Source organism: Cygnus atratus, chromosome 2 (assembly GCF_013377495.2).
Source record: "Cygnus atratus isolate AKBS03 ecotype Queensland, Australia chromosome 2, CAtr_DNAZoo_HiC_assembly, whole genome shotgun sequence".
NCBI lineage: Eukaryota > Metazoa > Chordata > Aves > Anseriformes > Anatidae > Cygnus > Cygnus atratus.
In genome coordinates, this window is record NC_066363.1 from 10920444 (window position 1) to 10940131 (window position 19688).

A 19688-nucleotide genomic window follows, 5' to 3' on the forward strand; every position below is an offset into this window, starting at 1 on the left:
GGAACAGGAAAATCCTATCTTAGAGCTGTCCAGTTTTGTAGGAATTCTGCTGGCCTTTGCTCCCTTTCTGGCATCAAGACGTGCCTCAATGATGTGCTGCTGAATTCCAGGCCTAGTAGGAATCACATACAATAAAGCATGTATAACAAAGCTATACATTTAAAAACCAGTGAGGGACTACTGGAAATGAATCAACATTCATAATTCTGACCATCCCTTTCCCCTGTCCTTTCAGCATCTGTGCCTCCCACCTTGTTGTTATTGCTAGCACACTCTTCTAGCTCCTTTCTCCAGCTATTTCCTTTAACCTTGTCTGAATTTTAGCACACGAAGATCCAGAAGGTGCAATTTCTCAGTTTCCAATTCTGTTAAAACTCTCCCACTATGTGCTTTCTTCCTTGTATCCCTACAGAAATATCACAGCAGTGCACTAAACATAGAAACATTTTTTGGAGGTTTTCTGCTAGGGCTCTGGTAGTGCTCAAGAACTTAGACTCCATTTTTAAAAGCTTTGGCTAAGCTCACAATACATTTGGGAGCATGCTGTTAAACCTCTAACAACTCTGAAATAATAAAAGATATTTTGCCACAGAGAGATTTAAAAAAAATAGAAGCGCAACATTAGATTCTGATGTTACTGTCTCCTATGTGCATACTTAATTTTAAGTGCATAATAGTCTTACTAACTCTATGGGGACTAGTACTGTGAATAAATTATGGACATTATACAATAGTTTTTTACAATTAGTTTTGCTCTGTCTCATCTTAAAATAATTCAATTGTTCCCACTCCTCTCCCTGGAGATTTCCATTTTTGCACTGACAAACAGACAGCAGACATGACTGAGAACTTCTTCACCTTCCCTCTTGAGCGAGCAGCACCATCCCCAAGCCTGCCTGGCGGGCAAGAGGTAGAGCGCAGGGCTCCTCAGACCCAGGAGAAATACCACCTCTGCATCACGCACATGATGCTGGCAAAGGAACTCACGGCTCCTTATGACACTGTTTCTCAAAATTTAGAGTTCACAAATAATCATAATGTGCTCCCAGGCATCAGAGCTGCAGGAAGGGCAAGTCCCGTTTCTCTGCAGTGCTCCAGGCTGTGAAAAAAAGTCTCTTATGAAGTGAGTGTAGAGCCTTCCCACTGCTTCGTATTGCCTTCGAGTCATGCTGGGAAGGGCAGAAGAAAACATGGCAGCAGAGCCAGCCTGGGCAAAGAGCCCGAAAATCAAGTGGATGGGATGAAAATGCTGCCCTTGGGCGTGAAAGCTAGTTTTGCACCTTCTGGTGGTTTGCAGCCAAGCTGAGAGGGAAAACATAAATGAGTGACCAAATGCAGAGAAAACATGGGCTTTCTCTCCCACCAAAATGTCTCGCTGGGGAGGAGAGGCAGAAGATGTTTAAGAATCATTGGACTGTTACAAAGCTATAAGCAATGATGATGCATAATGAATCTACAGTATTTATATAGTAGGGTATGAGAGAGTGTAATTATTAAATTTTTCTTCTCTGGTTCCTAAGAATTAGTCTTTTTTAAAAAAATAAAAATCTATAACTGGTGATGTGCAGTTGAGAAAGCTTCTTATGTTTCAAAGCCTGGCTAATGGGATTTAATATGAAAGGCAGCTATAGCATTAATATGTGCTTACATTTTTTCTTGTTCAATTTAATATATTGGATGGATTTCATCTCCTCCACTCTTACTATAGAAAAATAGGACTGAAATCTGACTTCAGAATGAAAACTGGCAAGCTATAACCAACTGGCACTGTAATAATTGTGTAATGAAGGGGATACAGAAATACAGTAACAATGTCTTTCTGCCTAACTATTTACATAAAGCCACAAATTTTGTTTTCTATCTGGTGACAAAAACTCTCCAAAATGTGTTCCACAGCTTATTGGTATTCTCTTTAATCAACGAGTTTGTCAGCAGAGCTATTAAAGAGTGCTTTGCTAATCAGGAGTCTGGAGAGCGCAGCGTGGTAGTAACCAACATTACGATGCCAAAACTGGGAAAACCTTCAAACAGGGCTGTGTTACTGCACTGAGAGAGACTTCGGGCTCTGTGATTCTAATAGAGATGGAAAGAAACTATTAGGTCATCCAAGTCTCGCTCCCTGCCAAAAAAAGACTGTTCCCTGCAGTGCACTTTCGAATGCTTTGTCTACTCCGGTTACAATATTTTGAATGATAGGGCTTCTTCCACTTCCCTTCAGAGTTTACTTCTCAGCTGAATGTATTTCATAGTCAGGAACCTTTTTACTGCCCTGTTTGGCATGAACTTTTTCTATCTTCCTCTTGGTATTTCTAACTAGCTCCCCACATACACTTCAAAAGATTTTTCCACTTTTCTTTTTAAATATTTCAGCTACAGAGGTTGCCTTCTAAACTAATACTTGGCAAAACCCCACACCTTCAACTTCTACCTTTCCTTTAGAGCCATTCCCGCAGGCCGAGCCATGGCAACTGCCTTCCACCTCCTTGCCAGCATGCCAACATCTTCTGCTGTTAGCCAACCTCTAACGGCATCTTCCATCACTGCCAGCTCTCATCTCCCTGTTTAGCCTACCAACCCTTAATTTGTCTTCTTCTTCCTATCTTGAGTGGTCTGTTCTCACACCATGCTGCCTTGCAGTCATGCCAGCTTGGCAGTCCAGCTCTTTGGTTTCCTTAATATTACCTATTCTGCTAGTATTTTACTTTTTTTCAGTAGCTGACTTCGAACATTGTCATGCTTGAAAAACTTGCGCAACAAAAACTAAAGGAAACCAGATATGATATGATGTAAGTACAGCCTAACACATATTGAAAATACACTGAATATATAAAAATATTGATATTTGTCTCCTAGGCCCTTTCCTTGGCCACAGCCTTTCTGTGGCAGGAAGACACAGCTGATGGGCTCCTTGGTTTCATTCCAGCCTTATTCGTTAAGATTTCTTGCTGATTGTCATCTTATGTTAGAAATTGAGGTTGTGGGGAAAAAGTGGATATTTTCTTATCATGCAAGAAACTGATGTTTTGAAAAATTCTGTATACTGAACTGGAACAAAGAGGAGAAATATGAAGTGAAGTTGTAAACTTAATCTGAAAAAAATGCTGCAGGCCAAAAAAAAGAGGTTACTTGAGTTTAGTTTCAGTATTTGTCTTTTAAGTTAATTAAGTCTCCAAACTAAAAATGTTTTAACAACCATCATGAGCAAAAATTCAAAAGTTAAAGGAAGATATTTTGGCCATTTTGAAAATTTTACCTTTTTTTTCTTAAGCTGTAAAAGATCTGTAAAAACTGACTTTTCTAATTTCAACAAAATGGTCTTTCCTGATGGAAAAAAAACCTCTTATTTCATCGGAAACTTTAACCAAAACCTGGTTTTAAGACGTTTAATTTCAGAGGGCATGCACTTTAGCGTAGCTATATCTCATAACCCAGCCGTGATTTAAATGGCCCTGTATTAATGCCATCATCAACACCTTTCAGACACATACCACTACCTAAAAGAAGTCTTTGACACTCAAGGCTTTCAGTGCATCTTCTCTTTACACAAACAATAAAATATTTGTAAATAAACTATTCCAGAATTTACATGTCAATGAGCTCATTCTACCCTAAAATGAAAATATCGATCAAAGAAGAAGATAAGCTCTGCCTTTCAAGATGAAATACCCTGTTCAAATAGCCAGATCAGAAAAGTAGGAAGATGGCACTGCTGAACACTTTGGCTGAAGGGAAAACCTAGATAATGAAGAAGACTTTCCCTGCATCATCCTGGTTTCCTCAAAGCAGTTTTCTTCTCATTGCATGACAACTTCAGATAACAGATAAAAGACAACTGAGAGTGAAAAAGGGAGTTTTTGGGTTTAGGCAAACTTAATCCAACAAGATGAACAACCATTAAATCTTCTGTCTGCCTAGGACATATTTTAATCCTGTTATTTCTTTAATCAACAACTTCAGTTAAAAAACAGCAATAAATCATTTCCATTAATGTAAAGACTTTCTTCATTATAAATCTAAATTGTGCTTCATGTCCCAAACTCACTGAGGTCAAAAGCAAACCAGTTCCTACCCTTCAGATGCCTGAATAAAGAAGCAGAAAAGGTTACACAAGGACTTAAGACAATGCAGAAAGCTGTAAAGGAACCAAAATGAAGCAGGAACTCAGGTTGAGGAAACGAGTATTCCAACCTTCAGAGATTAAAAAAAAAAAAAAAAAGAGGAGTAATTTTATCATAAATGGCTATGGGAATGTGTAAAAATAAATTCCATATTTATGTCTGTTTTCAGATTTTAAGTACTGAAAAATGTTCAGATTTTATTATACGGGCATTACATTTAATTTGTTTAACTTCACAGATTGTGCAAAGCGTAATGTACAACCATTTAAAGTCAGTGCAGTGGACTGGGACTGGAGAGCCCCATCTGCCCCCTGGCGCTATCTCACACCTGTCGTGCCCCAGCAGGCACAGCATCGCATTTCTCTGTGCTTCAGGTTCACATCTGCAAAAACAGGCATAATGCTGCTCTCAGCTTTTATCTTTTTATTTAGATTACAAACCTCCCAGGACACATTGTTTATTGCTAATTGTTTTTACAGCACTTTTCATAATCACAATTGGGAGCTGATGACTCTGTTTGATACAATGTGCTTTTCCTATTTTGTAATCTTTTGTCTTCTCAGTTCTAACTGGGAAAAAGAGACTCCACACAAACAGAAAACTTTCATTCTAAAAAATCTGTGACATTAAAATTTTTTCAAGGAATAGAATTATCCTATTTATTGTTAACAAATGATGGAAACAATTTTAGCTTCCCCGATGCAATGTTTATATCCTACATTCACACAGTATTTTGAAAGGTGAAATTTCTAAAATCAAGTCCCCCCTATAAGGCTCCTTCTCTTGCTACAAGCTTCAGGATTCACACCACCAGCTGACTCATGGAGTGGGCACCCTGCATTTTTGGGGAAGAACGTGCAGAAAGTTCCCTCTCCTTACCTACCACCAGAGACGTTTCCAGTGCATGAAGTTCAACACGTGGAGACACTTGTTTAGTGGAATTAAAACCACAGATGAACAGTCTGAAGAAAAGGCAGTAGTGCAATGGACTGCAGTGCCACGTACACCTGAAGTCACTGGAGAGGGACCATCCTTCCTAGAGGAGGCTCACTGGGAACCCTGGCTGAGCTGCATAAGACTCTTCACATAAATAAGCTCATCATCTGCAAACAGATCCTTCTAGGATATAAAATCTTCAGGAGGATATGCGAGGCTTGAAGCAGTATATTAAGAGCTATTGAATACAGCCATTTGAAAGGACATTGCATCTCTAACAAAGTTAGGGAGGGATCCTTATACAAATATAGGACACTTTTACTGTTTTTCTGAGCTCTCCTTCCCACACCCGAGTCATTCAGCATTCATACAGCCACAGACTCTGCTGACAACAGGAGCCAAATGAGTGCCTGAGGCTAGCAAAGCTGGAGTGGGTCACAAAGGTGACAGAGCCCAATTCCCAGGGGTAACCACCAGCACGGCACCCACTGCTGTGGTATTCATGGCAAATAACTGTCAGTGCGTGGGAGAGCAAAAGCCCTGTCTGTCCTCCTGCAAAGGCTGGCAAGAGAAGGGGAGAAAGAAAACATGGATGGAAGGCACTTAGGGAGCTACATCTCTTACGTACATCTCTCATACACATCTCTTACAGCGTACCGCAGCTAGGTCTGCAGAATTTAAAAGGCTTGCTCCAAATTTTACACGTATTCATTAAGCATTTTTCCTTCCAAAACAGTTGTTTCTGTTGTGAAATGCACTCTAAGGCTGAAGTATGGGAAAGCAGCACTTTTTCCTCTACTGCTGAAGCCGTAAATGTACTCTAGGTCAATGACTTTTGGCAGTTTTAAAGAATCACTGTTTAGTGGTCCGTTAGATCACAGAATCACAGAATGGCTGAGGTTGGATGGGACCTCTGAAGATCATCTAGTCCATCCCCCCTGCTGAGCAGGGTCACCTAGAGCATTGCGCAGGATGGCACCCAGGCAGGTTTTGAATATCTCCAGAGAAGGCGACTCCACAACCTCTCTGGGCAACCTGTTCCAGAGCCCTGTCACCCTCCCTGTGAAGAAGCGCCCTCTCATATTCAGCCAGAACTTCCTGCATATACCACAATGAGGAAAACAAAGCAAAATATGCTTCAGAATACACTGTCTGTAAAAATCAAATACAAAATACATGTTATCTTCAAAGAAAATGGAAGAATGAAAATTCCATTTTTTTGGGAAGACTTTCCTCTAAGTGTATGGCTAGACTCATGGCAAATTCCAAGAGAAAGAAAGAGAGAAGTATGGCTTTTAGGAAAGGAAGTGGAAGAATTTTTAACAAATACTCCTCAGAAAGGTAACCTGCCACCTTGTTATATCAATTCCCAGCCTCCAAGACTGAAACGGACCTGGAACACCAAGAGAAGGTCGGTACATGCTGAAATGGGCAATGCCTTTTTTTAGATAGCATCAGATATTCTTCAGGAATAAGAGTGTTGGTTTAATAAACTGGAATGTTATTGGAAAATTCAAAAATGGTTTGTAAAAACAAAAATTGAACATTTTTCATCTACTTTTATTGTTAATGTTTGAAAAATGACATGCAAATGGCACTTGCAAACAATCATGTAAATGTTCAGGTGCAGTACACCTACTTTCCTCGAAAGCTAAGGCTTTTTGTCTTCTCTTTGTCTTTGTCTTGGTACACATTACAGTATTTCCCAGCCCCTCCATGGAAATATAACTGGAATTTCTCCATTTATAGTTAAGGTATTCTAAACCACATCCTCTTTCAAAAAAACACCACTAGAGTCAAATCTTATTGTCCTATTCCACTAAATTGATAATATTCTCTTCCCTTGAAAAAGACTATAAAATTAAAAATAGACTCAAGGGAGCAGATACCTCAAGGGCCTGTTCTTAGGGAGCACAGAAATTGCTTTGTAGGACTCCCGTCTCCCTAGTTGAGCCTCATAACTCTACCTGACTGGGACAATGAGGGTGGCTTCCCATCTGAAAGTTAATGGATGTTTGTCCCTTTCTCCCGCCCTGCAACTGAAGACGATTTATGCCTGGAAACATAAGACATCTTTCAAAGCTCTTAAGATAGGCATATTTACAATTTTTGTTATAACTCCGGATCCTCTTATATAAACAGTGCAATCCCTCAGACAGTGTTCTAGACAGTTTAGTTACCCAGGTTATCAGCTGATTTCCAAATCAGCCTAGTCAGCCGCACAGAGGCTGAGCAAGGCTCTTGGTTCATCCCCTGGTGCAGGCAGCAACTGCAAGAGAGGACCTTTCCTCCAGGTCAGACACACCAGGACTTTTCCTCTAAGCCAAAAGTTGAAGTTTTTCTATTAAACTCATCATCCAGAATGAACTTTTCTTTCTGGGAGATCTGTTTCCCAGAGATCAGAAATAGTGCCAACAGGATTTTTGAGACAGAAACAAAAATATAATGCCGCTAAAAAGCCAAGGCTGGATTTTCTCCTGAGTAAATAGGTGAAGAACAAGGAAGGTTTTGCCAGTACCATGACAGACAGCTTAAACTCACTGATGAGATTCTACAAGTTAATGGGCAGAATGCCTAAAAGCCATACACTTCTACAAAGAATCCTCAAAATCAAACTGCATCACAACTTAGCCTACTTAAAACTTAGAGGGACTTAAGCTTTATTTTAAAGACCTCAACCCTTCCTCCTCTCAATGGAGAATGAAACTCTTCTACTGACTTTACAGGGGTGAAAGACTTTTCATTTTTCCATGACAATTTGTTTCTATGATAATAGGAAGAAAAAAGAGAGAGAAAAAAAAAAAGCTACAGCAACAGACAATCTTAAAAAAAAATCATAGGTAATGTGTGACACTTGGAAATAAAGCTACCTGTACCAGAAGATCCCTGAAGCTCAGGATGACTGGAATGGCACTGCTGGAGGTGGCACTTGACACGACAGAATTCATAAAAGAGCTTATTGCTTAAAAGCACTGATGCTTTTCTGAGGCCAGTGATTTACCAGGTCGGTGTTTTGAACGGTTCCCCAGGTATCTAGCACTTCAAACCTCAACACACTCTACACACGGTGCCTACTGAATCGCAATGTAAGGCAAAAGGTGGTGAAGTGTCAAAAGGGACAGTAATAGATCCGTATTACCCCTTCAGATCTCACACAGAGTCAATAATTGAGGACTGGGATTTTCTGTAACCTGCAAATGGATTCTGTACGCGGTAACCCATTACAGGAGCTGGGAAAGGCACTGCTCCCCAGAGCGTTAGGGAACAATTTTTGAAGTTTCTTTTCTGTTGCCATTGGTAAATTGCTTTCAAGTATAATTAATCAATTAATGCTTCACAAAGGTAACTATTTTATTGTCACTTGCCATTAGCATGTCTCTTTCTGACATATTTCCCCCCAGTCTCTTTTCTCTGCTACGTGACCATAAAACAGTTCTCCTCCATGCTGTGACTGTGCTACAGAGCACGGCTGTGGCTGTAAGCTTAGATAATTTAGCTAAGTAGTTCTTTTGTCTGGTAACCCTATAATAAGGGTATTTTTCAAGGTAGATGGAAAAGAAGTGCTTGAGAATTAGAAAAAAGCTCCTGTGGTTTTGTTGCTTGGTATTACTCAAAACAATGTATACACAACATGAAAGTTTCAATAAAATAGAGTGCAGAATGATAAACAATTGACAGCCAGGATAAAAGGCTATTTTTCTTTTCCTGCATGAAGTCTGAACTGCTGGAATACATTAAAATGAAGCCAAAGCCTTAACTGATTTCCTTTGACAGAGCCTGTATTTGAGACTGGGCTCAGCGTATAAGCAATCTATAATAATAAATCCTAAGTAACTGTTTTCACATATCTTTGAAACACTACCACTGTTCTTTTATTTCCTTGGGGAACGAGACTCAGAATTTCCATCCTCAGAAATCACCATTCTCAGGGGAACAATGTCTCCCAGCAAAGCTGACAGACGTTCAGAGCTCTTTGAACACCCCAGAAGACCACAATGAAAAATCAGATATAGCACAGCATATAAATACCTTCCTAAGACGTAAGTCTGCTAATGACTTAAGTAATACAGGGATCAGTTATTTTTAATTTTGAAAAGATTCACTAATTTACATAATTCCCAAAAGATGTCTGTGACCCCATAAGAAGACAAGAGACCTATTCTTACAGACCTGCCAACTGCTTGTTTAATAAATACAGTGGAAAATCAGACTAAAATAATTTGTTTTAATGATGGAATGGGAATATTTCAGTGAAAGGCTTTGGATACCACATGCAACATCATGAGTACCTGCCAGAATAAAAAATGAGTAACTTGAACCAACATATATCCCACTGCCTCTACCTGGCCACATCCCACAGCTGGATTTGACTCCCCGTTTGGTGCCAGCTGTCTCACCGTGTCTGTGACCATGAAACTATCCAAGCAGCTCACCATTACATGCAGCTCAAAGGGGAATGGAGTAAACCACAAAAGGGTTTAATAATTCAATTCTTCTTACTGCACTGAAAAAAAGCAGCCAGACTTAACTTGATGAAATTAGAATAATTTGAATGATCATTTAATGCAACTGTTGTTTCACTAAAGGGAATACTGGAATTTAAAGACAGGATCAGAAGGATTTGAGTGGTAAGGATGCCTGCATTTATGAAAATAGAGATAGCATAAAAAAAAAATGAGAATAGTGTTTATTAACACTGACAAAGTCTTCATTCTTGCCCATTTTTGGTACAAGATGTGGATATAATCCAATAATCAGCCTAAATGCAACTTGTAGCCAAAATCAGAGCAAGCTGTCCAAATGCATGTTAAATTATAATACTGAAATCATTATAAATACATACACAACTCGATCAGTGGCTCTCTCCCCACTAGAAGTCTTAGCCTCCACTCTATCAGAGCTCACAAATTGTCACTATCAGCTACTGAACAAGAAAACTAGGGACATCATTGCCTGCTTTTGGGGGTAGACACAGATTGAACTGAATTTGGTTTTTTCATTTTTATCCTTTTAAAACAAACTCTGATTTCAAAGTAGGTCTTTCACAATGATTTTCATAATTTTGTCTTCTGTGTTGATAAGGTTTTGCTACAGGAAAGAATATCAGGATGCAAGGCGATGTTTATCTTTGCAGTGGCTGCAAGAAGTTGCAGTTTTAGAAGATCAACAATCTCCTTCAGGCATCACTGGATGATCCTTCAGCCCACTAATTTCTGCGGAAAACTTCTATACAACATTTTAAATACAAAAGGTACAGAAATGCAGGAAAAAAATGAATTTCCTATATTAAAATTTGGGGAAAATTTCAAAGCAGTCAAAATATCTGATTTCAACATTTTTCATGATGAAACCAACTGATGATGAAACCAACTGAGTTTCAAATTTATGGCAATTTCAAAATTTAAACTAGCAGGTTAAATCAGTAACATTTTGAAAACAGTTTTGAACGATTTAATGATAAGCATCTTTTAGAATATATGCAACTATACTGAAACTTTTGAAAATCTGACATCCTAAGAGCATTTAAAAATACTTTTTCCCTGTCTATGTGAAAGGAACATTTATTTTGGAACACACATGTCTCAGTTTGATGAAGTGGCCAGTTTTGCCAATTAAATTATTTTTCTACTAAGATATAACTTGCTGTTAAATTGATTATCTTGTACATTTTTAACCTTACACACGTGTGTAGATATTGTTTTACATCATCCTTGAAAAAAGGGATGCTTGGGCTTGAAATGTACATCCTTCCTGCCATAAAAGCATGGAAATATGAGAAAGTGTACATCTTTCAATATGTGGTATTCTGGTACAATGAGAAAGGGATCTCCGTCTCTTCTTCCAAGCACTTCTCGGCTTTTAGTGTATTTAGGTTATCTTGTGTTTAACCACCTGAAAAGCTTTCTGAGGAAAACATGACTGGTCCAAAATGATGATGGAAGGATCTGAAAACCAGGGGATTTCAGACAAATGTGAAAAGAATACATTTGTTCTATTTCTCTCTCCTTTTTATTTTTATTTTTTAATATAAAGTTGTTTTCCCAGAAGCATTGGCAGAGAATTGCAGTCAATGGCATGACAGGGTGCTGATGCCTGGAGTTTTGTTGCACACACATGTGCATGTTTACATGACCTGGGAGGCACAGTGAGCAAGTTATTGGGCCAGCGCAGCCTGCCAAGAGGCCAGCTCATGCACAGTGAAGCATTAATCCACCTGTTTTGCTTTTTGGATGTGAGTTAACCTCTCTAATAGTGCAGGGACATATACATCACCTGCTAGGTGTCCTCTTTTTTTTTTTTTAATTATTATTATTATTTTTTTAAGTGGCATAGGTGGGACAAGTCTGTCTTTACTTCTCACTCTTTCTGACATCACCTTCTGGGGACACTGATTTTTAGAAAATTGGTGGGATGACCAATAGAATGGTATTGATGCGTTACCCCCAAGAGCAAACTGGAGTGGGATACTCTTGCTGTTAGGACGTTACTCAGTTTCCCAGACAGAGCTGTCTAATGCCATCTGGTGCTTGGGCCATCTGATTAGTGCTACCAGATACAACAGGCAAGGCCTGATGGAGTAGCTGTAGCACCTAAAATTCCACTGGATGATCACTGTTAGGCAATTCAATGCTTTTTCTAGTACCACAACCGATGCCTGCACCCCTTGGCATCAGCTTCCTGAATCTCCATGTGAGCCCAGTCCCAGGCACTTCCCTGATCTGGCAGTAATATGGCTAGAGCTCTAGGAATCCAGCAGCTAAACCTGTGGACTGAGGGCTAAAACACACACACACAGGCAGATTCAAAAGATGTTTGAGAACATCTAACCTAGCCCAAGAAATAAACCATCAGAATCCAGTGCAAGCTGGAAGGAAATGTCTAGTCTGGTTGACCAAGCAGCTCTAGATCTCAGTCTAGATCATACACGGCACAGGTATTTTGATCTAAACTGTTATCAAACAATGATATTTTGATAAACTGTCAAAGCTACTTTTTGCAGTAACTAGAAAGCATTATTATGCCAAGAAAAAACAAAAGAATGATGTTCAGTCTTTTTCAAATTCTGGAGAATATCCTACAAAATATAAAATACAAAAACAAAACAAAACAAAACAAAACAAAAACAGAATCACAGAATTGCAGGGGTTGGAAGGGACCTCCAGAGATCATCGGGTCCAACCCCCCTGCCAAAGCAGGTTCCCTAGAGCAGGTTGCCCAGGTGGGCATCCAGATGGGCCTTGGATATCTCCAGAGAAGGAGACTCCACAACCTTCCTGGGCAGCCTGTTCTAGTGAAATCCCTCACATTAAGTGTACAGTGTAATTTTTCCATATTGTTGGGAGACTGGCTGACCTGTGAAGATGCAGTCGGTTGTTACTGTACACTTTCACAGCTACATGAAGCAATCTTTCAGTTGCTGCTAAGTGATAGTGACATTCAGTTCCACTAAAATGGTTAGAAACAGCAAGTGTGAAGAGACTGTGCCAAATAAAGATGTTTTGTCCCCTAATTTATGACCCATGGATCTAATTCTAAATTCCACAGGATTGAGTAAATGAGGCACAGCTTTAATCCATCAAATTAAAATCTACATTACCACAATGTGAGAAGGCAACTCCAAAGATCATCTTTCATGTTCTGTAGAACTAGTCACTAAATATAAATTAACACACTGCAAAGTCTGGTCTTGATAATGATGCCTGCTTCTCAATGACATGGTAAGGCAAGGAAATAGTAAACCCATGCCATATACAGCTTTTATGAAGCATGATCTTATTTTCCTTATATAAAGATTTACAAATATAATTTTATTATTTATAACTATTATTATAAAAATGTAAATATTCATTTGTCTTTATAAATATATGTTTCTATATATTTTACTTCCAGTAAATATTACATAAATTTACTTCTCTCAGAAAAATTAATTTAAAGCTATTTATATTTGCTTCATTCTCTCCCCTCTATAGATATAACTTTAGCTCTTTCTCCTGCACTTGAATGATGCTTGCAGATATACGCTTACATTGTGTTCAACTTAACTTCAACCATGTTAGAGCTATGATGTTAGTTTAAACACTATGGGCAAATAAGTCTCACCTTAATGCTTCTATTAAAAATAAACATTTGGTTTAAGTTAGTCGTTTAAGTTTCCTTCCTCATCAATAAAGAAAGAATGGTACCTTAACTGCAGTTCATCCCATGCTGATGCATGTCTGAGATAGCTGTGTTACACCAGTGTTTTGTGTCCTTTTTTATTGACTGCAGAAGGAGCCTAGGAGACTGCTTTAGACTGGAGGAGATTTATCCTGCTCAGTGTTTGTTCTGCTCTTAGAGAAAAAATTGCTCCACTCCTCACCCCTTTTTTTACAAAATAAATCATTCAACTTCTCAAGTAAATCCCCTTTCTTCAGTGCACTGCAGAGATGATAGGCTCCTGTAATGATAATGTCAGGACCTTTTTTCCCTGGGCTGAGTATGAGCATGTCTACACAGTACCACAGTTGCTGGGCCAGGTAGTTCAAGTTTTCTGAGGCCGGGTTAAGCAGGCAGCAGTATAGTAGACGACTGATGAAACGTGAGTATTACTGTTGGTAATATAGTGTGTAAAAGGAAGAGAGAAATGGTGAGAGTGTCAAGTATCTTACAGCTCCTTCCTTCCACCTGCCACACTCCGTGTCCTGTAAGAAGACGCCTATATTTGTATTTGACTTAACTATTCTATGTTCCCTTTATAGTTAATGGAAAGAAGCACACAATTTTGAGTCCATTTAATGTTTCCTTAAGCTGAAAACTTACACGAGAACAGGTAAATCACATCCTAAAACTTCCCATTTGCCTCTTCACTAAATGGGGTTTAGGCAGGCGGCTCTGAGCTAGATGTCTCTGCACATGCAGGACAAATCCCTGTTCCTCTTCAGCCCCGCACTGCGACAGAGCAAAATATATGAAATAGTTGCTGAGCAGGTCCAAACTACATATACGTAATAGACTGAAGGTCATGCTCATTTTAGAATTTATGTGTTGTCCAAAAATATGAACCTGTTATGACTAGCATTTATGAAGTACTGGGAAATGCAGGGGGTGATGTGGGCAGAGGCCAGCACTACCTTGAGGTTGGTCCCCTGCAAACTGACCCAATCACTTTGATATAGCTAAAGTCAATATTTGCCTAAGGTGAACAAATTCTCTGCTGTTAAGCTTTTATGAAGGAGAGGGGAAAAAAGACCAAAAAAGAGTAAGAAGCCCCATTTGGATAATGATTTTTTACGACACCAGCAGTGGTGAACGCTGTCAACTAAATGTTCACCTCTTCCAGAGTTAACAGAAAACTGTTTTGTTAAAAGAAAATTTTACAAAGAGACTACCTGCTAGCATTTTGACTACTGTATTGAAAAACTGAAATGTGTGCATGGGTACTTTCTAAAATTACACATTAAATTACAATTTCCTTCCATCCAGAAGATTTCATATATCTCCTTACAAACACTACATGTAAATTTTAATTGTCACTTGTTATATGACTATTTAACATTAAATGTAAAACTAGAAAACATCCAGTGTCAAAGAATGTGGTTGCTCACAATGGCCAAAAATCAATAATCCTTCACAGTCTTACAGCATTAAGAATTACAGCAAAATCTCCCCATCGTCTCCTCGCTGGCCTTGTCCAACAAGGAGAAACACCTCTGTGAAGCCAACAGGCCCAACAGGACTCCATTCCTTAGGGACTGGCTAGGCTGTCCCACCAGAAACAAGTGTCACAAAAACCCTGAAAAGCTGGGAATCTTGTTAGTGAACACACTTGCTATGCCTGATGCTTCAGGTTTATCAATAGTAACATTATTTAATTAACCAACTAATAAAAATAACTACTTCTGCTTGCAGGTAGGAGTTATCACAAATTATTTATGAGGATTACAAAGGCTTTCAGGGTGAGGTGTGCTGACTTTTTTTTGCTAGAAACTCTTAAGTGTGTTTGTTATAGAAGAAAAAGGTGGTTCCGACCTGTCATGCCTCAGTGCCCTCATATCAACATAGACTGTGGTTGGATCCGGTCCAGATGTTCCCTGTAAACAACAACATCAGTTAATCAGAACTTGAAGGCTGGGAGGAGAAAAGAGATTTACCCCCCGAATAACTGAACATTCATTTCACTGCTAATTATACTAATCAAATGACAAGTTATATTTAAGCTGTTCATCAAACAAAGCTCAGCTTTACAGAGTCAGCTTTACAGAGCACCTGAAAACATACCTACCGTCAGGTACTTGTTACCTCGTGGTTGGTAAAACGCATCAAGCGGCCATACTATTTAACCAAACACATGTCAACAGAGGTTTTACTTGCTACTAAAGGCCAAGTATTCAGCATGTGGATACATACAAAAATGTTAAACACATTTTGCCATATAAAGGAATGCAGAAACGGCAAGAGGAGACATAGTTTAATGGCAGAAGCACATGGTCAGGAATGTGAAGCATGGTTTACTGAGAATCTTCCACACATGCAACAGAGAATATATTTGAAGCTAAAGATATTAAAGGTAGCACGCATGACACGAACCAGTGTGGACTGAAGATCTATAAGCAATTATTCTGTTCCTTTTCGGTCTTCCACTGCATAATTTAAGCCCTCGTTTTATGTCATAATATTTAGTTACTTGAATAATAGTAGGCTAATTCGAGTTTTCTTTTATGCAGAGATGATAGAGTCTTTTAGGCCTTTCCACCTACAGCTTTGCTGCAGTCTTGTAACCTGCTGTGATTTTCCCTTATCCAAGACTTCCAACTCATCACTATACAACTTCATTGGAATTTTCAGTGCTGTAATCTAAGGCTCTTCTCTCTGCTGCATAGCTCACATCACTGCTAAACAGAAAGCTAGAAGAAAAGCACAACTTCATTTTTGAACACTGGAACTTTGGAAATCTTTTTTTTTTTCTTTTTTTCCATCAGATAAATTCACCTAGCCCAGGTAGTGTACAAGTGCAGGAACTCCTTTATCAGTTATTTAGATCTTAATTATTTAAAACAGCAGACAGCATTATTTCCCAGTGATTTCGGTCCTGTTTGGGATATATTAGAGTACAATTCTTCACATTAAGTATGTCTGGGGATAAATTTTGTGTTTCTGCAATGCTGGCCAGTAGCTCCATGATTCATTTAGCACTAAACATTGTGAGAGAATTCAATGAATACATAATTTTGTATCTAAAGGGGAAAAGAGCTACCAGTACTGATTGATACTTACTGTACAGACACTGATAGTGACCCACCACCAGAGGAGAAAAAGAGTAATAGAGCTGCACATGCATGTTAGCCTCTTTAGCTTGTTATACACAATACAAGATACAATATCCTCTCTAGCTATTAACAACACGATTTTGAGTCTACTAGTAAACTCAGCAGTGTAACAGACTAGTGCTGAGTGGAGAGCTTATTTCAAATATATGCAATGTTAAAAACAAAAAACGAGAAAAAAATCGTTTATCTTTAAAAAATAAAACTAAACTTGAATTGGTTTATAAAATAATGAAAATCAAAGACAATCACTATGGTATTTGTTATTTTCAGTGTGAATGAAAGAGTTACAATGGACAACTAATATTTGATGAAACCTGCATCCAGATAAAGCTATAATGGACTTGTATATAATTTCATAGGATCTGAAAATCCCCAAATCTCCAGACTCAATTTCTAGTCTGTCCCACTGTTGGAAGCTGATAGGTGGGTATTGAGGGAACATGAAAATCCCCTACCTGCTCGGCCAGCTTCCCCAGCCTGTGAGGCTATAGCAGCAGGAATAGCAGGGATGAGGGAGAGAAGGAAAGAAGGTAACACAAGACGAAAATAATAGTAAAAAATGGGAATGAAGGGTGGGAGAAAAAAAAAAAGAGGAGAATGCAAAAAGCAGGGAGTAAAATAAAAAGAAAAACAATGTCAAATACAGGAATCTTACAAATTAACCATTATACCATTAAAGGTTAAAAAAAGTAAAAAATGAGGTGTCAACATTTTAGTAGAGCAACAGAAGAGACAGCTGTAGACTGCTAACCTTGGACAAACAGACTTAAATGGTTTTAGGACACTACAGACAATGTTGTTAGTGGAAAACATGTGTCTAGCATACTGATTTTTTATTTTTATTTTTTTGTGAATAAGTCAGTAAACATTATGGCCCTGCTATTTTAATGCACATCCATTGAGACAGGGGTTCCAAGTCTGCCATTTCACTACTAGAAGTTTGTAAGCGATGTCCTGTAGAAACCATAAGTAAGCTCTCTTTTGGGAAAAAAATAATTAGTATACAATGGAGAAAAGAGAATGATACTTACAACTTCTTTCATACAGATTAACCTGCTCCTAGAGTGAAATAAAATTAAGGCTTCTTGCGCAATCTAATCACTATAAGACCATAACTAAATGGAGTAACTTCATAGTTCAGTAACTCTTCATTCTTAGTCTATTTTCTACTATAAACAATGTAATACTTATATAGAACAGTAAAATTAAAAACCGACAGAAACCCATCAGTTCTCCACCATGATCGATAATGCAGTGAAGAGACAAAACACAGTCATGACTAGTCCTAAGCTGCTACTGTCATGTTGAATTCCTAACCCCAGATGATTGCTGCGGGACTTAACCTTACAACTTGCGAAAATAAGTAGCTCTGAGAGCACTGCCATTCCACATCCCTTTTGTTAAACTTCTGAATTCCAGCAAAGTTAAAAACTACAGGAAGCTGCCACAGCAGCATATAAAAATAGATATATTTTGGATGCGGGGAAAGATGAAGCTTTCTAAAAAATAGGATGGATCTGCTTCTTACAGTGCTACCCAAAAATAGAAATCTTACTAATAATCCAGGTTGAACACTGCAGTGTAACTGCAACAAAGCAGGGGAGTTGATGAAATTCATCAGTTATATAATTCATTGCTTGTGACTATACTGCAGGTCCAGAGAGGTCTTCGAGTGTCTGAGCCTCGTACTGATTTTATCTAAGGCCTTAACAAACAGCAGTTGAGGTCTCAGCATTGTTTTAAAGAAGCAGGATCTTACCCAAGACCTGAGTGACTGACTCAATTTGTGCACATTTATTTTGTGAGACAGAGATGGAGCGCATCTGTAACACTGGTAACAGGAAAACCACAACATAACCTCTGTTGTGTCTGATACTTAGTAAGGACATGCTAGGCAGTGTTCAAGGAAATAAAATGGGCTAAAAAGCTTTTTCTGCCTGAAAACTCGCACATCATCAGTCATATCCTTTGGAATAAATAAATGTCTTGCCCACAGGATGCCACCAGGGAACCATCCAAGGCCGATGCCAATCTCTGCAACATGCCAGGCATTTATTCTCTGAGAAAACTTTGCAGGTCAAAACCGCACCAAGAACCACCATAACAATTAGGAGAGATGACAATGTGCCAGCACTCAGCCTGCACCTAATCTCCACTGCAGTTAAAGGCCCAGCTATGTGCTCTCCTCTCCTTCCCTCCCCAAAGTTAAAAACCATCTACCTGGCAAACAGAAGTCCGAAGAATTTAAAAATAACTGTTTTGTTTAATTTCATTTCGTTTTGCTGTCTAGGGTTGTGGCTTCAATGTTTATACTTCTGAGACTACTCCTGCTCTAGTGATGCTCAGAAATAAGATTTTTTGATGTACACTTCCCAATTTCACATACACAAGCACAGCAGCAGGAGCTGTGAAAAGAACTTCAGAGCATGATTCATAATAAAGGTGGGAGAACAGAATCTGATGGAGCTCACCCAGAGCTGCAGCACGGTGCTGAATGTGAATCATACACAGAGTGCCTGTTGCACTCCTCTCATAGCAAGCTCTTACTACTTTTAATATGGAGGATCCTCAAAGAAGTGCAATCTATCACTAAGGATAAAGTAATGTTATCTTTAACCCCTAAATTAACTGACAAACTTCCCTTTGCTAGACAGTGATGGAGGGATTCTTTTCATATAATTTCAGTCATTAGAGAAGAAAGTGTGTAGTGTAAGGCAGGAAGTACCTCCTGATGGTGATGAATCCCAAGATGTGCACCTGAGATCGGCTGAATGACACTCTCCTTGGAACCATTTCTTTGTCTCTACTGCCTATAGATGGACAATAGATAACTAACTTTGTCCTAGTGTCTAACTTCAAGGTGAATTAAATGAAGCCAGATGAACCCTGCTCCCCTGCTCTAGCTTGCACATTTTCAGGGATAACTAAGGAAAATGAAACAAAGTTTATCCTCAACTGAAATTACGTAGCAGGTTGAACAAAATTCTACTATTTATTTCAAGTGTTTAAATGGAAATTAGCCAAAATCCTAGAAAACCATCTGTGCTGCTGTAAGAAAGGGGCTACTTTTCCTATCTATTTCTCTCTCTCTCTCTTGAGAATGCTAAGATGCTAGTTAATGAGAATTAGAATATGCTGGATGCAATCTTTTCATCTCAGAAATAGCTGGACAATTATCGGTGACTGTACAGTCATAAAAGGTCAGATATTAATGGTATTTAAGTCCCTAAAGATGGAGAAAATTATTTATTTTCAAAAGCATACCTCTAAAAATCTAGTCCAAAGAGATTACATCAAAAGACACATAGCACATTTGCTCTAAATTTGA

At 38.7% G+C, this 19688-nt stretch overlaps 1 protein-coding gene across 5 annotated transcripts in view; it reads right to left on the reverse strand.

Moving 5' to 3' along the window:
• The window catches only part of DIP2C (disco interacting protein 2 homolog C), a 316036-nt gene that overhangs the window by 15019 nt on the left and 281329 nt on the right, over positions 1 to 19688 (reverse strand). For 3 of the 5 annotated variants that reach the window (XM_035564301.2, XM_035564299.2, XM_050708814.1), the window contains 2 exons: positions 16816 to 16845; positions 15063 to 15124 (listed from right to left, as the gene is read on the reverse strand). In XM_035564301.2, coding sequence (XP_035420194.1) covers positions 15063 to 15124; positions 16816 to 16845 — 92 coding nt within the window. The remainder of the gene's footprint in view (positions 1 to 15062; positions 15125 to 16815; positions 16846 to 19688) is intronic. The other 2 variants (XM_035564302.2, XM_035564300.2) reach the window with 1 other exon arrangement.